We start from the raw sequence: 21,017 nt of genomic DNA, 5'->3' as shown, positions 1-21,017 counted from the left end.
AGCTGGCTGGTGTGTTTACAGATGTATTTAATCGCTCCCTATCCCAGTCGGTTATCCCCACATGCTTCAAGATGGCTACCATTGTTCCTGTACCCAAGAAGGCAAAGATAACTGAACTAAATGACTACCGCCACGTAGCACTCACTTCTGTCAACATGTAGTGCTTTGAGAGGCTAGTCAAGGATCATATCACCGCCACCTTACTGGTCACCCTAGACCCACTTCAGTTTGCATACCGCCCCAACAGGACCACAGATGATGCAATCGCCATCACACTGCACACTACCCGATCCCATCTGGACTTAAATAATACGTACCTAAGAATGCTGTTCATTGATCACATCTCAACATTCAACACCATAGTATCCTTCAAGCCCATTATCAAGCTGGAGGCCTCCAGGTCTCTACCCCTCCCTGTGTAACTGGGTCCTGGACTTTCTGATGGGCCATCCCCAGGTGGTGAAGGTAGGAAACAACATCTCCACTACGTTGACCCTCAACACTGGGGCCCCACAAGGGTGTGTGCTCAGGCCTCTCCTGTACTCCCTGTTCGCCCACAACTGCGTGGCCATGCACATCTCCAACTCAATCATCAAGTTTACCGAAGACACAACAGTAGTGGGCTTGATCACCAACAACGACAGCCTACAGGCAGGAGGTGAGGGCATTCCGAGTGTGGTGTCAGGAAAAGAACCTCTCAGTCAACGTCAACAAAACCAAGGAGATGATCGTAGACTTCAGGAAACAGCAGAGGGAGCACCTCCCTATCCACATCAAAGGTACATAAGTGGAGAAGGTGGAAAGTTTTAAATTCCTGGGCGTACACACCACAGACAAACTGAAATTATCCACCCATGCAGACAGTATGGTGAAGGTGCAACAGCCTTTGTCAAGGTTGTCGTCACCCAAAACCTTGACAAACTTTTACAGATGCACAATCGAGAGCATCCTGTCGGGCTGTATCACAGTCTGGTACGGCAACTGCACCCCCCTCAACCACAAGGTTCTCCAGAGGGTGGTGAGGTCTGCACAACGCATCACAGAGGGCAAACTACCTGCCCTCCATGACACCTACAGCACCCGATGTCACAGGATGGCCATAAACATCATCAAGGACATCAACCACCCGAGCCACTGCCTGTTCACCCCGCTATCATCCAGAAGGCGAGGTCAGTACAGGTGCATCAAAGAGACTGAAAAACAGGTTCTATCTCAAGGCCATCAGACTGTTAAACAGCCACCACTAACATTGAGTGGCTGCTGCCAACACACTGTCATTGACACTGACCCAACTCCAGCCACTTTAATAATGGGAATTGATGGGAAATGATGTAAATATATCACTAGCCACTTTAAACAATGCTACCTTATATAATGTTACTTACCCTACATTATTCATCTCATATGCATATGTATATACTGTACTCTACATCATCGACTGCATCCTTATGTAATACATGTATCACTAGCCACTTTAACTATGCCACTTTGTTTACTTTGTCTACACACTCATCTCATATGTATATACTGTACTCGATACCATCTACTGTATGCTGCTCTGTACCATCACTCATTCATATATCCTTATGTACATGTTCCTTATCCCCTTACACTGTGTATAAGACAGTAGTTTTGGAATTGTTAGTTAGATTACTTGTTGGTTATCACTGCATTGTCGGAACTAGAAGCACAAGCATTTCGCTACACTCGCATTAACATCTGCTAAAATTTGATTTGATTTGACCCACCCGAGAAGGCAGAAGGTGGTAACTTGACCCATAGTGTAGAAGATGAGGCTTTTGTAATACCAAAGTACAAAAGGAAAAAAGGGAAGCGAGAGTAGAGCAAAGAAAGGATGTCTCAGTTGAGTTCTATAGACCAAATGTGGTCTCTGACCCCTTGGCAGTCTAGAACTATGGGCCTTTATGGAAGATATCTGTGCAGGTCCCCGTGTAATTCATGGAATCAGGTCATAGCTCACACAGAGAGAGAAGGCTATGTAAATCCACACACCCAATATGGAAACAGATGGAGTATAGTAAAGGTGAGGATTTTTGACTGTAATCCGGAGTAAGGGAAGTATTGCATAAAGGTACGAATTACCATTAAAAACGTAAAGAAAGAGGATCTTGGGTTATGGTATGTTGGTTTTGACCATGTTTCAGTTGACACTACGGTACCATTCCGGATAAAAGAGGTTAGAGCCGGTGATAGATCTACGGCCAGTCAGAGTCCAAGCAGTTCCCCTGACAAAACAGATATTACCAGTGTAGTCATCCAGAGCCAAGGACCAGTGTGGATAGTTCAGATGAAAGATCCTGGAAGTGATTGAGGTGGAGACTGGGTTTGGGGATTCCAATTTATGGTTGGAATGGATTTAGTATACAGCTAGATCAGTAGCTAAAGAAGAATGTTATGCCTGTGCCACACCTCAGTTGACAACCATCCCCATTCCACTCGATGGAATTAATTCATCCAGGGGAATGGCCTGTATGGTAAAGCTGTTCATGAAGGCAGCGAAGCCAGACAATGACAGTTGCACTGAACTGCATTATCTGTATCCCCATTACATCCAGACTTCCCCCTTTCACAGTTGCAGAGGAGGAAACTATTATTGTATGGCTCGATACAACACAGGGACGGGGAAGTAAGAATATGCAATAGGACAGAGAATGTTACAACCAATGAGACAATGAGGGACCTGACTGGGTGGTTGAGTTCCGAGGACTTTAGTAAGAAACCTACCCTGAAACCTAACTATTAGGGATTATAGTTTATGTAGCATGTATAAGGAATAATTTAAGTATTAAACGTAAGTCCAACTAGGCTCAGAAGAGACCTGTGAGGGAGAGAAATGTGTGTGTGCCTAAGAAAATACCGGGAACAATTAAACTGTTTGACCCGACCTGCAGGGAGACAGCGTGGCGGAGTTGGTCCAAGTCTGCTGGGTCTGTCATGGCCAGTTCGTACTATCAAGTCACAAGGCGAGACCCGGATGCAGACACAGGAGGCAGAGTCTTACAATGTTTAATAATCCAAAGGGGTAGGCAAGAGAATGGTCATGGGCAGGTAAAATGTCAAAACCAGATCAGAGTCCGGGAGGTACAGAGTGGCAGACCGGCTCGTGGTCAACGCAGGCAGGCAGTTACAGATCCCAGAAACAGGCAAGGATCAAAAACCGGGAGGACTAGAAAAAGGAGAATAGCAAAAGGAGTACTTGGTTGACTTGACTCAACATACAAGACAAAGAAACACAGAGAGACAGGAAACACAGGGATAAATACACTGGAGAAAATAAGTGGCACCTGGAGGGGGTGGAGACAATCACAGGAACAGGTGAAAGAGGTCAGGGCGTGACACATAGATGACAAATTGCAAGAACAGATCACTCTTTAGTCAGATGTATAATTTATCCTATTATTAATCACAAAAATAATGTTTCACCAAATATTGTGTCACAAAATGTTTGGCAGAAGTTTGCCACTCTTGGTGAATCTGGGACAAACAATAACATTTAGAAGCCGTTTCTGGTGAACACCTGAATTCCAAGACCGGTAACCGCTGATGACCAATCAGGGGAATTAGAAATCTGTTGGAAAATAGAAACCAACCTATCTAGCTTGCTACAGTATGTACCAAAGTTGTCCGGTGAGTGTCTAACATATTAATTAAACTTCTTAATAAACTTTAACATTTTATTAGCTAAATGATGCCTATTAGCATTGTCACGTTTTATGCGATAGAGTGAAACTGACTGACTGGCTAGGGCTTGGCTAGCTAACATTAGCATGTGTTTTGCACAATTCATGTGTTAGGTAGCTTGGCTTGGCACCTAAAACACAGATGCACAATTGAGCATCCTGTCGGGCTGTACGGCAACTGCACCGCCCGCAACCGCAGGGCTCTCCAGAGGGTGGTGCGTTCTGACCAACACATACACGGGGGCAAGTTACCTGCCCTCCAGGACACAGACAGCACCCGATGTCACAGGAAGGCCAAAAAGATCATCAAGGATAACACCCCCCCCCCCCCCCCCAAGCCACTGACTGTTCACCCCGCTATCATCCAGAAGGCGAGGTCAGTACAGGTTGTGATAGAACAATTACATACGTATCTGATTTGTTTGATATTAATAGTAAACGATTATTTATTTAACAAACAGAAAGATATTTCTGTCCAGCTCATGCTGTGTTTTATGGTCTCCACTTTAGTTCCCTGCAGTTAATCTGGGCATGTGGTCACTAGAGATTGCTTGAGCTGGCAAATGAGTTAGACTGCATTACACAGACAAGATGTGGTGGGTGTAACCGAGATAGAGATAGCCAGGAGGAGTTTAGATCAATTCCTCATTGTCTCTAATTCATCCTTGCATCTGGGAAACTACTTTAGATTGTGTGTATTATTAGATATTACTTGTTAGATATTATTGCACTGTTGGAGCTAGAAACATAAGCATTTTGCTACACCAGCAATAACATCTGCTAAACACTTGTGTGTGACAAATAAAATGTGATTTGATTTTAGCTAACTAAGGTTTTGCCGAAACACATTTTTAGGTGAATACGTTACTGGACAATTCTGCTGAAAATGGTGAAGCATGATTCATCAGTCCAGAAAATGTGTTTCCACTGCTCCAGAGTCCAATGGCGGTGAGCTTTACACCACTCCAGCCGATGCTTGGCATTGCACATGGTGATCTTAGACTTGTGTGCAGCTGCTCGGCCATGACAAACCCATTTCTTGAAGTTCCCGACAAACAGTTCTTGTGCTGACATTGCTTCCAGAGGCAGTTTGAAACTCGGTAGTAAGTGTTGCAACCGAGGACAGACGATTTTTGCACGCTATGCGCCTCAGCACTCGGCAGTCCCGTTCTGTGAGCTTGTGTGGCCTAGCAATTTGGGTCTGAGCCGTTGTTGCTCCTAGATGTTTCCATTGCACAATAACAAATATAACACAGTTGACCGGGGCAGCTCAAGCTGGACAGAAATGTGATGAACTGACATGTTGGAAAGGTTGCATCCTATGACGGTGCCACATTGAAAGTCTCTGAGCTCTTCGGTATGGGCCATTCCACTGCCAATGTTTGTCTATAGAGACTGCATGGCGGTGTGCTCAATTTTATACCCATCAGCAACGGTGTGGCTGAAATAGCCGAATCCACTCATTTGAAGGGGTCCACATACTTTTGTATATATAGTGTATCACTCTCTCTAGAACATTAATTCCACCTCAAGTGAAACCCTATGTGGGCATGGTGTGAGCTATTTGTTATTTTATCTGATCCAGGCATGCACTTCCCTTTCACACTCACACTGTGGCTTCATCCCAAATGGCAACCTATCCTTTAGTGCACTACTTTTGACCAGGGCCTATAATGCTATGGTTAAAAGTAGTGCACTATATAGGGAATAGCATGCCATTTGGAATGTTACCTATATGTGGGAGAGGGTGAAATTCAAAGGGACTTGCCTGAGATCTATTAGTAAATAATACATGGTTATCAGTGTTAGTAATAACTGAGGTCAGGGAATACCTGGTTGTCAACCACCCCGAACCTATCCCCAGTCCTGCCCACCCACTGTTACTATGATACCAATGAGACTACGCTATGGAAGCAACATGCTTCCTGATCATAAGCAAATAGAGCTCTGATGCTATCTAAGAAGTGTTCATACACAAAACTACCTATGATGACAGAGACCGATACTGTCGTTATGTAACAGAAGCATTTGAACATGCTGAATGGATGCCCCCCTATGTAGTGGGTGAAGGCAGAGTTGTAATTGAAATATAATGCAAACTTTATCATAGCAATTTGCAATTTTTTTACGTTTTCAAGAGTACGAACTAGTACAGTATCTACATGAGTTCGTGTGTATGAGCTGACTGACTGCTCTGTGATGATTTTTGGACAGATTATTATTCATCCAAAACGTGATCACAGAGAAAAAGAGGTACAAATGACAACTTCCCCCCTCCTCCCACTCCCCCCTATACTCACTCATAGAAAGAGATACACCAACTGTTTTATCTAGCTCTTCATATGGTCAAGAATACATTGTCATAAAGTCATATGAACGCGATTAAAACACGTGTTGGCTTTTCATTTAAGTCAGGTTAATGATATATTTTATTCAACTAACATGACAGAAATAAGTAGTGTATGAGACAAAATCTGAAGAAAATTAACAAAATGCTATATTGAAATGAATGTGTGTACAAAACAGCACTGGTCATCTCATTGGATATACTTACACTGGATAAAAATTTGAACGCAGCATGTAAGGTACTGGTTTCATGAGCTGAAATAAAAGATTCTGTAATTTTTCATTGGCACAATAACTTTATTTCTCTCAAATTTTGTGCACAAATTTGTTTACGTTACTGTTAGCGAACATTTCTCCTTTGCCAAGATAATCTATCCAATCGGACAGGTGTGTCATATCAAGAAGCTAATTAAACAGCATGATCATTACACAGGTGCAACTTGTGCTGGGGACAATAAAAGGCCATTCTAAAATGTGCAGTTTTGTGACACAACACAATTCCACAGAGGTTTCAAGTTTTGAGGGAGCACGCAGTTGGCATGCTGACTGCAGGAATGTCCACCAGAGCTGTTGCCCAATAATTTGATAATTTTTCTATTATAAGCCGCCTCCAACATTAATTTAGAGAATTTGGCAGTACGTCCAACCGGCCTCACAAACGCAGACCACGTGTACGGCGTTGTGTGGACGAATTGTTGGCAACTTGAATGAAGAGATACCGTGACGAGATCCTGAGTCTCATTGTCGTGCCATTCATCTGCAGCAATCACCTCATGTTTCAGCATGATAACGCACGGCCCCATGTCGCAAGGATCTGTACACAATTCTGCTGAAAATGTCCAACTCCTTCCATGGCCTGCATATTCACCAGATATGTCACCCATTCAGCATGTTTGGGATGCTTTGGATCGACGTGTACAACAGCGTATTCCAGTTCCCACCAACATCCAGCAACTTCACACAGCCATTGAAGGGGTAGGACAACATTCCAAGGGCCACAATCGACAGTCTGATCAACTCTATGCGAAGGAGATGTGTCGCGCTTTATGAGGAAAATGGTGGTTCACACCAGATACGGCTTGGTTTTCTGATCCACACCCCCCTACCTTTTTTAAGGTATCTGTGACCAACAGATGCATATCTGTATTCCCAGTCATGTGAAATCATAGATTAGGGTCGAATGATTTTTTTTTAAAATTGACTTATTTCCTTATTGTAAACTCAGTAAAATCTTTGAAATTGTTGCAAGTGGCAAAGAAAACTGCATACCCAACAGGTAAAGAACAATGATCACACAAATAAAGTAACAAATGAATCAGTCATGTACATGGTGTAACTTGCATAGCAATTCTCAAAATCACTTCTCATATTCCTTAGGAACAAACACAAATAAGTTAATTTTTAGAACTTCACGTTTAAAACAATATAATTGTACAATTTGTACAAATACACGGTCAGAAACACATACACGGACAGAAATCACAGTTTTCATATTGACACAAAATAATAGAATGACGTCTCAATCAGAAGACCCATTCAGATGCATTTCTTTAAGAAACAAACTTGCATAAGATGCTTATACAGTATATCATGTATCTACAGAACATCCCACAAGATGTCACTGATTCCACTGTTAGCCAGTGAAACAGTGTTACTGAGTAACATCTCTTACATCCAATGAACCGCTGCATTGTTGAGAGATGGCAAATTAAGGCAGCTACAGAAACCACTCTTCAGACATTGGTCAATTTCATTACACGAGTCCAGCGCCAATGAAGTGCAGGCTATTTACTGTCTCTATCCAATTTTCTGTCCTTCTGGTATCGCTTTCCAAAAGCATCAGTCACACCTTCACCATTGAGTCTTCATGAGTCCTGAACTCAACTTCTTGAGAGTCTCTGACCTAACAGTTCACCAGTACCAGGCTAGGTGAAAGGTAACAGTTATCTCTGATATCTTTACCTAGGGTTAGCCATACTCTGTGGCAGGGGGACCTCTCACTAGATTATAGTATCCAGCCATTGCCCCCAAGTCGATGTACAGGGATCCCTTTCTCCTCAGGTGGGCAGAGTCCTCAGGCTCAGAGTACAATGAGGATTCTGTGAAGAGAAAGAGAATAGTTGTTGTATTATAGGTGCCCTCATATGCAAATTTGTGAGTGTGTACTCTGTAATTTGAATATCAGAGAAACATGCACTTTAAAACATATCAGATGTACAGTTTATTAGCATATCCCTAAAAGTCCCTACCCTGTGAGGAACAGTATATAAAACAGTGTTGTTCCCTAAAATAAAATGATAGAGAACAGTAAAATATAGAAGTCCCTACCCTGTGTGGTGTCAGGCTGCTGGCTATGCTGCCTCAGTAGAGGGTGGGAGGCCTCCACCAGGGCTGAGTCCAGGCTCCAGCAGCGTGGCTGTTCCTCTCTGGGAGGGTTGATGGCCTCGTCCCTCAGGAGCTTGGCTGCAGAGCTGCGCTTGGCAGGGTTCCTCTCCAGGGCGGTCTCTAGGAAGGACCGCATGACACCACTGCAGTCCTCCGCTATGTCCTCCAGGGGAGGGGCCTGCTTGTGGATCTGAGGGGAGAGAGGAGGATATGGTCAGAGGTCTGAAGTAATACCTCCAGGTAAGGTGAGTTTAGATGGATGGGCGTTTGCACTTTTGGGACTATTCCACTGCACCAGGCAAGTTCAATCAAGCACAGCTAAAGTATTTGAAGAAAAAACAACTGATCGAATCTACTCCTCGACACTTTCTTCCAATCTTGTTAAATACAGTTTCTGGTAGGGTGAAACTAAAAGTTATCCTGCATTGAATCTGCACCTCTATGCTATCTGACGGCTCCATCTATGAGTGTAATATCTTGTAAAATAAGTTTGGTGTACAAGAAAGGGCATCCCTATGACAGTGGAGAATGAGGAAGTAAGTCCTCCCTTAAAGCAGAGATGAATAACGCTTCAAAAAGAGAAACAGGACATATTCAAATCAGGAACATGATCATGGAAAAACACTGTTAAAAGTAAAAACGGAACTACTGTACTGAGACCGAGGGAGTAAAATACTAACGTGTCATAGACAGAGGTTGCCTCCCAAATGGCAACTTATTCCCAACATAGTGCACTACTTTGACCAGGGCCCATAAGGCTTTGGTCAAAGGTAGTGCACTATAATAGGGAATAGGGTGCCATTTAGGATGAAGACAAAGTCACGTTAAGGGACCTGCCTCTCGTGACATTTGAGAAAAAAAATAATGTTGCAAGAATCTAGGTCTATGCTGTGGAAATCTGTACAGGGTCATGGAAAAATGTGACTTTTGGGTGGGTGCAGCAAAATAGGTGTTCATGAAATTCTACTAGGTATAGTCCACTTTGCCTCTGACCTACCTCTATCATAAACAGTTTGTTTGATCTTCAGTGAATGTTAAGTCAAACTGCATTTGTCTGTTTCAAGGAATAACTGGCCACAAACAGGCGAGGGGTTTACCCTCCTTCGGCCCTGTCAGTGAAGCAAGAGGAAGGCCTGTAAGTTCACCATTCACTCGTCTATACACTTCATCCATCCTCTTTTCGTTAATACTTGGAGTTGTCACTGATTATGTCCCATGCAAAAACAGCTTCAGCTACACAGCTCCATATGTGTTCTGTCAATTTTTATGCATCTGTTGGAAGTGTACAGAAGTCATTTGTGAACTGTCAGGTACTTACTATGTAGAGGTAGGATGGGTAGGTAGGGAGGGAGATAGGTAGGGTGGTACTTACTATGTAGAGGTAGGATGGGTAGGCGGTGCGTGGGTATCTCCTGACCCAGGGTGGGTTGCCAGTCTGCATATGGATGATGGTGGCGCCCAGGCTGTAGATATCTGTCTTGGTGTTGTGTCCTCGACAAAGAACCACCTCCGGGCTCATATACATCTGGGGAAGAAAACACAAGACAACTGTTACTCACAGGGTCAACGGCATAATCCCAATTGTAGAAGAAGAAAGTGTTTGGAAAGTACACAATATTTTTCTTTATCAAATGTCATTTTTTGTTATGTCGTCATGAAGCCAGTGATAATAATAACAATCACAACATGAAAAAAGCAAAGAGAAGAGTTCTCTGATAATGCACAGTGTCTCTATGACTATGTAATAATACAGGAACCCTAAGAGCAGCTGGGCTTATGTTAGGCTCTGTACTGTATAGCTAATATGGTACTTGTGGTATGGTCTGTCAACTGGAATTTCCAGCAGCCTCAGCAGCTCCACTCCTTTGGCTAGCTGTCTGTTTGGTAGCCCTTTCCCTCCCTGTTATTAATGCTGTGCTGGGTGTCTAGCTCTCTGCTCTGGGACTTTCCCACTCTGTCACCAAGGGTATAGGTTACCACAGAGGGTAGTGGAGTGAATCGGGAAAATATAGATGAGGCAATCACTGATCTTTCTTAAGACCCTCCCTCTCCTGATCCTCCTGTTCCTCCTGTTCCTAACTACATTTGAATCTGAAAATGCTACTGTTCAAAGGCATTCAACCTTAAACAATGTACATTTTGTAGCCTATGCAGCCTTTTGTAGCCTATGTAAAACACATTTCATGCAGGCTGGCAGCTCTGGCTGTTCCATGCAGGCTGGCAGCTCTGGCTGCGCTGAACAGGCGGGAGACTCCAGCAGCGCTGTAGAGGAGGAAGGCTCTGGCAGCGCTGAACAGGCGGGAGACTCCAGCAGCGCTGTAGAGGAGGAAGGCTCTGGCTGCGCTGAACAGGCGGGAGACTCCAGCAGCGCTGTAGATGAGGAAGGCTCTGGCAGCGCTGAACAGGCGGGAGACTCCAGCAGCGCTGAACAGGAGGGAGACTCCAGCAGCGCTGTAGAGGAGGAAGGCTCTGGCAGCGCTGAACAGGCGGGAGACTCCAGCAGCGCTGTAGAGGAGGAAGGCTCTGGCAGCGCTAGATAGGTGGGAGAGTCCGGCAGCGCTGTAGAGGAGGAAGGCTCTGGCTGCGCTGAACAGGTGGGAGACTCCGGCAGCGCTGAAGAGGCGAGGCGCACTGTAGGCCTGATGCGTGGTGCTGGCACTGGTGGGACTGGGCCGAGAACACGCACAGGAAGCCTGGTGCGGGGAGCTGCCACCGGAGGGCTGGTGCGTGAAGGTGGTACTGGATAGACCGGACCGTGCAGGCGCACTGGAGCTCTTGAGCACCGAGCCTGCCCAACCTTACCTGGCTCGATGCCACTCTAGCCCGGCCGATACGAGGAGCTGGAATGTACCGCACCGGGCTATGCACCCGCACTGAGGACACCATGCGCTCCAAAGCATAACACGGTGCCTGCCCGGTCTCACTAGCCCCCCGGTAAGCACAGAGAGTTTGCGCAGGTCTCCTACCTGGCGTAGCCCTACTCCCTGTGAGCCACCCCCCCAATACATTTTTGGGGCTGACTCTCAGGCTTCCGTCCGCACCACCGTGCTTGCTTCGCCAACTCCATTATCCGGTAACCTTCCGCGCACTGCTCCATCGCATCCCAGGCGGGCTCCGGCACTCTCCCTGGGTCGACCGCCCACCTGTCTATCTCCTCCCAAGAAGTATAGTCCATACTCTTGTAGTCCAAACCGTCCTCCTCTTTGGGCTGCTCCTGTTGCCTCTTCTCCTGCTGCACCTTGGGGCGGCTACACTCCCCTGGTTTAGCCCAGGGTCCTCTCCCGTCGAGGATTTCCTCCCATGTCCAGAATTCCTTATTACGTTTCTCCTGCTGCCGCTGTTGCTTCACCTACTGCTCCTGCCTGTTGACACGCCGCTTGGTCCAGTTGTGGTGGGTGATTCTGTAACGGCTTTCTTGTGGTGAAGGAGAGTCGGACCAAAATGCAGCGTGATGATGATTCATGATATTTTAATGAAGGAAAAAACTATACATGAAGAAAATACAAAAATAATGAAATGTGAAAACCGAAACAGCCCTATCTGGTGCAAACACAAAGACAGGAACAATCACCCACCAAACACTCAAAGAATATGGCTGCCTAAATATGGTTCCCAATCAGAGACAACGATAAACACCTGTCTCTGATTGAGAACAACTCCAGACAGCCATAGACTTTGCTAGATACCCCCACTAAGCCACACACCCAATACCTAAAAAAAAACAAGACAAAACACACCACAATAAACCCATGTCACACCCCGGCCTGACCAAATAAATAAAGACAAACACAATATACTTCGACCAAGGCGTGACAATGTTTGATGTGATTTCATTGCACCTTTTTTTGACTGAGACACTGTGAGAGGAGCACTGACTTGTCTTCTGAATACATCATTATCAGACTGTGCTGAGGCATTGCGTGATCTCAATCCCAGAACTAGAAACAGCATTTTTTTCTTCTAGTTAAACACACTTATTTAACTTCTCATGGATTAACTGGAGTAGGATGGTTCTTCCAATTCATTGCTCTTGTTGTTTGTCATGTCATTGGTCATCATGGTTCGGGTCAATTCCATTTAAATTCCGAAACCTGAAATTCCAATTTAAAAATGTTGATTGACTGAATTGAAAACGAATTGACCCCAAACCTCTAGATCATGGCATAGACCCGAGGGTGTATTTTGTTGTCATGTCATAGGCCTGAGGGTGTATTTTGTCATGTCATAGGCCTGAGGGTGTATTTTGTTGTCATGTCATAGGCCTGAGGGTGTTGAAGAGAAAAAAAACAGCAGAATCACTCACCTCTGTGCCTCGTAGATCCCTAGGGGTGTATACTTTCTCTGTCATCTGTACCGTCAGGCCAAAATCTACCAGAACCGCTTTGTCTGACATCAGGACGATGTTGCTGGCTGAAGAGCGAGGGGGAGGGAGGGAGAGTGAGATTCACCATAAAAGCTGCTTAGTTCAGCCATGTCATACATAGCTAAAGAACCTTGTTGCAAGATACAGTATAGTCTCAGAACCCAGAACCAAATATAGTGTGGACTAACTAGATACAGTGCTATGTTATTAGTCAATCTACTTTCAAAGGTCAATACTTATTATATAATATTCTATGTGATGAGAACTGTACATACATTCAAAGGAAATGAGAAGTACATTATAGAGGGAGCTCCATGGTTTCTTAAGGTGTCAGCGGCTGAGTTTCCTATGAAGCCGTTTCTTTAAGCTGCAGTCTACTCTAAAGCCCTTTCCTGGATACATTTGTAAAGTAGATGATGTAAAGTGTAATCATGTAAAGTGGCTGATGACAGTCACAGGCCCCAAACACACTAGCGTGCGTGCATGTGTAGACATACCTGGGTTCCATTTCTGCTGTATTTGGGGCTAGAATTTGAGAAACCCTAGGTTTTTAAACCCTGGTAAAAGTAGAGGCTGTATGCCTATTACTCTTCTTCTCCCTCTTACGCGTACTCTTACGCTAGTCTCTGTCTACTAATGTGTGTTTTTCAACATTTGTTTTGGGCTCTTACTCACGTTTGATGTCGTGGTGGATGACATTGTGAGAGTGTAGGTACTCCAAGCCCCGGAGGACTTGCTTGGTGACCCAGATTATCTCAAACTCCCTCATGGGGCCACAGCTGTCCAGTTTTTCCAGTACCGACCCTCCCTCGCCGGCTTCCATGAACAGGTGGATGTTTTGGTCCCAGAGGAGAGCACCATAGAGCTCTGCAATGTTCTCATGACGGAACCGTGCCTGGATCTCCACATCGGCTGGTTTGAAGTGTTCCATGGGGATCTAGGAGCATGGATATAACCATTAAGGCACCAAGTCTTTAGTATGTGAACTTTCCAATGACTATTGAATAACCAGACCAGGAAGCCACTCTCATCATGTGTAACTATTTGTGGGCTGACATAATATCAATGCTATCCTCACCCCAGGTGAATACCAGCAGGCCTAATCATTAAGCTCAAAATGAAAACATAGATATCAAATGAGAACTTTAGCGGGGAAAACATGTGGTAATGGTGATATTCTATGATGCCGTTTGATTCTTTCCCACTGCATTTGTTATTGTCTGAAACCAGAGCTGTTACTGTGGGGGGTTTCTGTTGAGTTTCCTGTGGGGTAGGCAGCCAAATACTTTCAGTTTCCATCCATATGCAATGCTAGCTTTTTTGTGTCACAGTGAAAACAATGATCTTCTTGCATAATGTTGTTGCAAGTTTCAAAGTGTCTGTGTGCAAAGGCCTGACTGACTTGACATGCGACATGATGCTTTGACATGGGTTTTTGTCCTAACGAAATGGTTGCTTTGAGAAATGTATTCTGCAAACATGCCAGACATTCCAGCACGGGGCTCATTGACTCACCAGTTTGCATGCCATTCTCTTCCTGGTTATGGTATCCTGGGCCAAGTGGACTTTCCCAAAAGAGCCCTTTGGAACATGGCCGCCGGAGCCAGGAGTCTTATAGGTCCACTTCCACGGAAACAGTAACACATCTGAATCGATGCGATAGTGACCCTTCTTCAGCCCCATGTGTTTCTGCACAGAAGTAGTGAAATACAGTGTGAAAGGTGCTTCTGACCCAGTAAAGGCAGTTAAAACCCTGTACACAGAAGTATACTCTTCTTAACTCTAACCATGAACAGACAAACACAGACAGAGACACACACATGCAGTGTCATTTCTAACACTAGGAGTCCCTTTGTGAGCAGAATCCATCAACATAGTCTGCTCAAAAGACTAACCAATGTCCTGAAGTCTCACCTTGTTCAGTAACACACCCATCTCCTCCGGAAGGTGCTGCAATACTTCTGGCTGCATGTTAGAGATCTGGTTGATGAAAGAGAGCAAGTCCGACACCGTCCCGTACCTTACCCTGCCACCACTGTTCCCCTGCTGTGTCCCCTGGGACCCTCCTGTCACTTCGCCCCACGAATCATCCACTGTCTCCTCGTTCTCGTCCATCTCCTCCTGAGAGAGACCCTCCGCAAACGACGCCCCGGCCTCTTTTTCCTCTTCCTTGGTGTGGTAGAGATGTTCCACCACGTCGATGATGTCCTCTATGTTCATGTGAGCCAGCAAGAGTTCTATTCCAGCATTGTCATATTTGTAATCCATCTTGTTTGATTCACTGCTCCAAAATGGTTTCTGAAATGGAAAGTTGAGATTCCATGATGGAAAGGTCCTTTTGATATTCTGATCCTGGTACAGCTTGTTGGGGAAACAGAGCAAAGGGGGGGGTCTAATCTATAGATGAACCCGCTTTCCTTGCAGATAAAGGTAATTTCACAATTAGCTGGGAAGCCTCTGGTGAAATTGCACCCTCATGTTAGGGACTTCAGAAGCCTTAATAAAGTGATGAAAACATAACAGGCTAAATTTCCACTTCTTCTAAATCACATGATGTGTTCTCATTGTAACCAAGTGAAGAAGTGCAACTAAATTAATTGACACGTTTTGGAAAACTAAGGTTGCAAGCAAATAAGGCGAATCAGGATTAGTTTATAAAAGCGTAATATCAATATGATTACCTGAGTCTTTGTAATAACTTAGGGCCAGGTCTGACTGTGCTCACTCCATTCTTGCGTCTGTATGCAGTCAACTCTATTGCTCATTGAATCCTACGGACCCTCACCAGTGAGGAAGTTGTCAACAGAGGAAGTCCATATAAGTCTCCGTGTGCGGGTGTAGTGCTGTATTAATGAAAAACTATGCGAATGCTATGTGTTACAGTCATAGGGTTGCTTTGTAGTTCCGTTTTTCTTTTTAATTTTCCTTAATTTCCCCGTAATATTTGTTTTCCATAGGCGAACGTATTCAGGTGAAGGAAGCTCAGAGAAAGACTTGCCGTTCATCAGATTCAATTGAATAGTTCGGTATATTCCAATAGTGTGAAACTGCAGCCAGCAATTCGGGGCGTTCCTGCTGCATGTGGGCAAGTCTTTCATCATACTCCAGCTGGTTAAGCTAGCACCCAGTGTCCTTCGACTACTAAAAAGCTTCCTTTACCGTCGTTAACAGCACTGGGGGAAACCAGTGCCCAACAAGCGGACGAAGGACACTGACTAACGTACAGGTGTATGGCTAGCTATCTACCGTTTGCGCCCCGACGGAGTTAATCCGTTGCTGGCATCCAACATGATTGTGCATTAATTCCTATACACAGGAACGCAATTTAACCCTTCTCCGATTTTCAAACCTTGCGCTCTATGTGCGTCAATAACAATACTGTGTTTTGCAATGTCTCGTGTTGAAGAAATATAAGTGTTATATGAGAAATTACGTAAGTGATAGAAGTGTAATGAAACTAAACGCAGGTGGTTGCATTACAGAGAGCAAACAAAGTCATTTCAATACAAACAATTAAATTGATCAGTTTGGTATTGCACATGAGTAAAAACCGAATATTAATATTACAGCTGACTGAGCCTTCTTTGTTCTGTTTGAGCCGTCTCTGAACAGGGGGAACACGCATATGCTCTTTAATGCCACTCTCAGGGCATCAATGGCTTCCTCCTTTGGCGTGCAGGTTATGTATGAGAGGAAGCGGTAGCCTCTCAAAACGCTTCCAATAACTAGATTCATGCTTTCAAAGAAAGATCGGAACTAGTACTGCTGCTAGGAAGACCAATGTACTCAAAAAGAAACATGAAATCGGTAGGTTTTTCATCCAACGATTAGACGCATCATGTAAGTAACACGAGCTAGCCATTCATTGTAGGTAACGTTAGCTAGCTAGCTGGCAGTTGCCCCAAGACTACTGCAGTTCAAGCTCCCTGCCACTTGTTAATTTATGTCGTTTTGCTGATCATGCTCAACATTAAAGGCAATAGGGGCCACAAAGTTGTGGCAAGTAGCTCGCGAAAACACCATACTAGTACGGCATCTGTGTAGTTAGCTAGATGGATTAGGCCTACATTTCCATGTCAAAGACGGAAGTGTCGGTCTGTTTTCTTGATTTTAGAACCAAAGGAGGGAGACACATTTTTTACACATTACAAGATAAGAGGATAGAGCAGGCAGAGAGATATGTCCTAATCAGCTGCCCTGCTAAAACCAACAACAAAAAGTTACTGAAGTATTTATCCAGACATGGAAATGTCAACAAATGTTATATAAGCTATGTAAGTATTTCAGTTGTGCTAAGATATGAATCTACAAATCAACACGAATGTATGGAAACAAAAGCAATGCTGTTTGTATGTAACTACGGTATGATGGGAAATAGCATATCCAAAAATAACTGAACATAATTACATTAATTTAAAATATTGTATTTGTTTAAGGGAGTAATTTATAAGGAGGTCTATCTTTTCACCTACACAATGTGAGAATTACCACCCCCTCTCAATACTAAACTGTGACCTAATGATATTGTCTAAAGTCTTAACAAAAAAGACTAGAATGCTTTATAAGCAACCCGGTTCACCCTGATCAGGTTGGCTTTTTCCAACACCGGTACGGCACTGATAGCAAACAAATAAAAGTATGTAAAATGGGCTATGAGGACCTGCCAAACCCCTGCCATAGCTCTGTCCCTGAATGCTGAGAATGCATTTGATAGGGTGGAGTGGGGTTTCCTATTTAAAGCCCTGGAGACCGATGGATTTAGCCCCCACTTTATATGATGGATCAAAACCCTGTATTCCGGGGGCCAGTGCCACAGTTACCGCCAATGGAACTATTTCTAAGCAATTCAGGCTCCATACAGCCCAACAGTGCAGGTGTCATAATACCCATAAAACCTAGCGGTCAAACAGGGAAATGATTCCAATCGTTTTCCCACCATCTATCAAATAAAACTCTTGCAAAGTATATTTTATATATTTATGAACACATTCTGCTAAATGTGCAAAAATGTGTACGATTATGTAAGAACAACAATCTATAATGTCAATTGTCCTCAATATTATTTATTGTATTTTTTCATCTGTGTCTGAAACAAAAACTAAAATCTATCTTTAATGTTTATTGAAAGGAGGTTGTCAAAGATAACTGGTGGAGTTTACCAGCAAGGGGAGCCTCACTTCACTACATGAAATGACCATCATCCCAAGCATCGACTATGAAGCTACAGTGCCTTTCAAGTCCAGATTGCTGTCCCTCAAAAAGACGGGTCCTGTAGAAATGTCTAACTGCCAGTCAGTGCCAACCATCCCCATCAACGACCTCATACAGAGACAGTGTAAGTCGACATGGACTCGTTTCTAAAATAATAATAATAATAATATATGCCATTTAGCAGACACTTTTATCCAAAGAGACTTACAGTCATGTGTGCATACATTCTACGTATGGGTGGTCCCGGGGATCGAACCCACTACCCTGGCGTTACAAGCGCCATGCTCTACCAACTGAGCTACACAGGACCACATACTGTAAGTCGCAGGACCAAATACTAGGCTGTCTGAAGTTGTCTAACTGACTAAATTAAGATTGCTAGAATGCAGATTAACATAGCAACATATATGATGTCCCTGGGAACACATATAGGTACAATGTCAGCTTTATTGCTAATTTAGGTAACAAACATTTATACCAAGACAAAGTTGATTTTATTGAAGTTGAAATTATAGAGATTTCAAGAGATCCCTTGCTTTAAGCACAAATATTGTTCATTCCAATGAGAACGCTGTGTCTGTCTTCTCTTTATCTCAGACCAACAAATCACCTCCCTTACAGAGACATACCAGCTAACAGAAGAGAATGTCTGCTTCCTGGTCTGCTCGCTGCTGAACGACATAGCTGCTGCATATTTCCCAGAATGCAACATTCTGCCCTCCATGAACGGCTTCCGGAAGCTGGGCTTTGAACTAGACATGTTTCACGACCTGGATGACACCAATGGAAGGAATCTTAAGGTGCGGATGGGGATGGAGGAACCACATCAGGGTCATGGTCAGTAGGGCACAACGTAGCAAAAGGTCTTGCAACGGAAAACAAAAACAGTTTTGTTATTGAAATAAGTCCAGGTAGGAATCTAAAAGAGAAGGACATTTTAACCCTTTATACAAGGGGTGGGCAACATTGATGGGGATGGTGGCCACAGAAAATCTGAACTCATCATGAGGGGCCACAGTCAGAGCCAGCCCTAGTCTTTTGGGGTCCGTAAGTGAAGCAAAACATTTTAGTGGCCCCCCTCTTGACAGTGGAGAGAGTTTTTAAGTTAATCTCCTACAATTCTTGGTCACTGATAAGCGCCTAAATCGGAACTTACTGGCTATACTGTAACATACTGTATATATAACGTCCCTTTATAGTGCTGTATGGGATTCAACTGACAGCTGTTCAAAACGTGTGTTCCATGCACAACAAAAATATGCTACTTTTGGAAATATTTTGTTGTCTGAGTGAGGATGAGACATGAAGGATGAGGCGTTGAAGATTATAATAAATACCGCTTTGATGTTGTAAAAGCAAACCACACGCCTGTCACGCCCTGGTCGAGGTATTTTGTGTTTATCTTCATTTATTTGGTCAGGCCAGGGTGTGGCATGGGGTGTGTTGGTATTGGGATTGTAGCTTAGTGGGGTGTTCTAGTTAAGTCTATGGCTGTCTGAAGTGGTTCTCAATCAGAGACAGGTGTTTATCGTTGTCTCTGATTGGGAACCATATTTAGGCAGCCATATTCTTTGTGTGTTTCGTGGGTGATTGTCCTTAGTGTCCTTGTTCCTGTCTCTGTGTTAGTTTACACTAGTATAGGCTGTTTCGGTTTTCGTTACGTTTTGTAGTGTTTGTATTTAGATTTGTGTTTTACGTTTGTTCATTAAACATGGATCGCAATCTACACGCTGCATTTTGGTCCGACTCTCCTTCACACCTAGAAAACCGTTACAACGCCCATCAGTCCAAATGTGCATTTGAAAACTGTCATTTAACAATATCAACAATTATGATCGCTATGTTTGATGTACAGTTACAAGGATGACACGCATCTGTGTGAAGAGCCTTGTGAAAGCCTAACACTGTAAAATTGTTTTTTATAAAGTAGCTGGTAATACAACAAGCTTTCAAATGATGCTCATCTGATCCAGATTTCCATTTTATAATGGAGAGTTTTTGGATTGCATAAACAACAACAGTAATTTTGTGATGGTGTGGCAGGGATGTGTTCCAAACAAAAAATGACAAGTGTGCTTGCTTCAGTTCCTCACATGCAAAGCACCTTTTCGTTGAAGGCTCTTTCCTTGAGTCATAAACGTGTATGGAAATTACTTAGGAACTGTGCAAGGTTTGGAGAGGCGTGTGGCCACTTGGAGACACCAGTTAGACCTCTCATTCAAATCCTTGTAATATTTTTTTCTTATGTTACACCTACCCCAAAATTACCATGAATATTCTTATATTACTCAATACATTTTCAGATTTCGTTATTGACAAATGCTGCGAAAAGTACAGAAAATGTCAAATGCACATAACATAAGTGTAATGTTTGGATTACACATAACAGTGTTGTCACCTTTGGTCTGATAATTTCCTAAGTGTTCTCTTTCAATTGCTACCATGGTCATGCATATGTTTTTATAGTTCTCCCGTTAGAAACATTTCAATTTGTCCCAACCCATATTTGACAATTTCCACAAGTGTGAAGGGTTAAGAGAATCATTTTAGGGGTGTTTCCCAAGAGCTTTATAGCACTGATCATATGGACAATATATGCCTAGTACTACAAAGCTTTCAGGAAACTCACTCCAAGGGGTCTCTTCCTTTAATTACCAATTTTGTCCTAGGATTGTTTTCATATCATAAAACAGCTGTTGAGAGATTGGTCTCGTGTTTCTGCTGCATACACTCTCCTTTTAATTACATGTCCTTTTGTTTACATCTTTACAAGAACTCATGTACGAGAGGAGATGAAGCAACTTGTTAAACCAGGCCCCTACTGTCACTCTGTTGTTGTGCTGTAGAACATTTGTTCAGAGAGGGAGACGGGGAGGGAGACGGGGACTCCCTATAGAAAATGTGTTTACCTTGAAGTAGTGTGGGAAAAGCCCTGTAGGAAGCCCACTGAGCCTGAGGTCCTTATCAGTCTCTCTCTCTCTCTCTCTCTCTCTCTCTCTCTCTCTCTCTCT

At 43.7% G+C, this 21,017-nt stretch overlaps 2 protein-coding genes across 3 annotated transcripts; one reads left to right on the top strand and one right to left on the bottom strand.

Moving 5' to 3' along the window:
- Positions 1-7,241: 7,241 nt before the first annotated feature.
- On the bottom strand, positions 7,242-16,941 carry LOC124039846 (mitogen-activated protein kinase kinase kinase 8-like). Its single transcript, XM_046356307.1, has 8 exons — positions 15,477-16,941; positions 14,710-15,093; positions 14,311-14,484; positions 13,471-13,732; positions 12,736-12,842; positions 9,805-9,957; positions 8,376-8,622; positions 7,242-8,146 (listed from the first exon to the last, which is right to left on the bottom strand). The coding sequence occupies exons 2-8, from the start codon at positions 15,061-15,063 to the stop codon at positions 8,016-8,018; spliced, it is 1,428 nt and encodes a 475-aa protein (XP_046212263.1). The 5' UTR covers positions 15,064-15,093; positions 15,477-16,941; the 3' UTR covers positions 7,242-8,015.
- LOC124039847 (poly(A) RNA polymerase, mitochondrial-like) lies at positions 15,589-19,499 on the top strand. Of its 2 annotated transcripts, none has more exons than XM_046356309.1 (3): positions 15,589-16,023; positions 17,924-18,130; positions 18,604-19,499. In XM_046356309.1, exons 2-3 carry the CDS (start codon positions 17,986-17,988, stop codon positions 18,849-18,851), a joined length of 393 nt encoding a protein of 130 aa, XP_046212265.1. In that variant the 5' UTR covers positions 15,589-16,023; positions 17,924-17,985; the 3' UTR covers positions 18,852-19,499. The 2 variants fall into 2 exon arrangements, with proteins under 2 accessions (XP_046212265.1, XP_046212264.1); XM_046356308.1 differs by having other exon boundaries at positions 15,590-16,602.
- Positions 19,500-21,017: the final 1,518 nt, after the last annotated feature.

This window comes from Oncorhynchus gorbuscha, linkage group LG07, assembly GCF_021184085.1.
Source record: "Oncorhynchus gorbuscha isolate QuinsamMale2020 ecotype Even-year linkage group LG07, OgorEven_v1.0, whole genome shotgun sequence".
Classification (NCBI taxonomy): Eukaryota; Metazoa; Chordata; class Actinopteri; order Salmoniformes; family Salmonidae; genus Oncorhynchus; species Oncorhynchus gorbuscha.
This window is presented reverse-complemented; position numbering and strand designations above follow the sequence as displayed.

Bases quoted from the DNA above. Each gene is read 5' to 3' on its own strand.
- LOC124039846 (XM_046356307.1), bottom strand. From the start codon at position 15,063: ATGGATTACAAATATGACAATGCTGGAATAGAACTCTTGCTGGCTCAC. The intron at 14,485-14,709 runs GTGAGACTTCAG...ACTTCTGTGCAG, and splicing joins TGGGTGTGTTACTGAACAAG to AAACACATGGGGCTGAAGAA. The intron at 9,958-12,735 runs GTGAGTGATTCT...TTTCTTCCCCAG, and splicing joins GGGATCTACGAGGCACAGAG to ATGTATATGAGCCCGGAGGT.
- LOC124039847 (XM_046356309.1), top strand. From the start codon at position 17,986: ATGACCATCATCCCAAGCATCGACTATGAAGCTACAGTGCCTTTCAAG. The intron at 18,131-18,603 runs GTAAGTCGACAT...TCTTTATCTCAG, and splicing joins CGACCTCATACAGAGACAGT to ACCAACAAATCACCTCCCTT.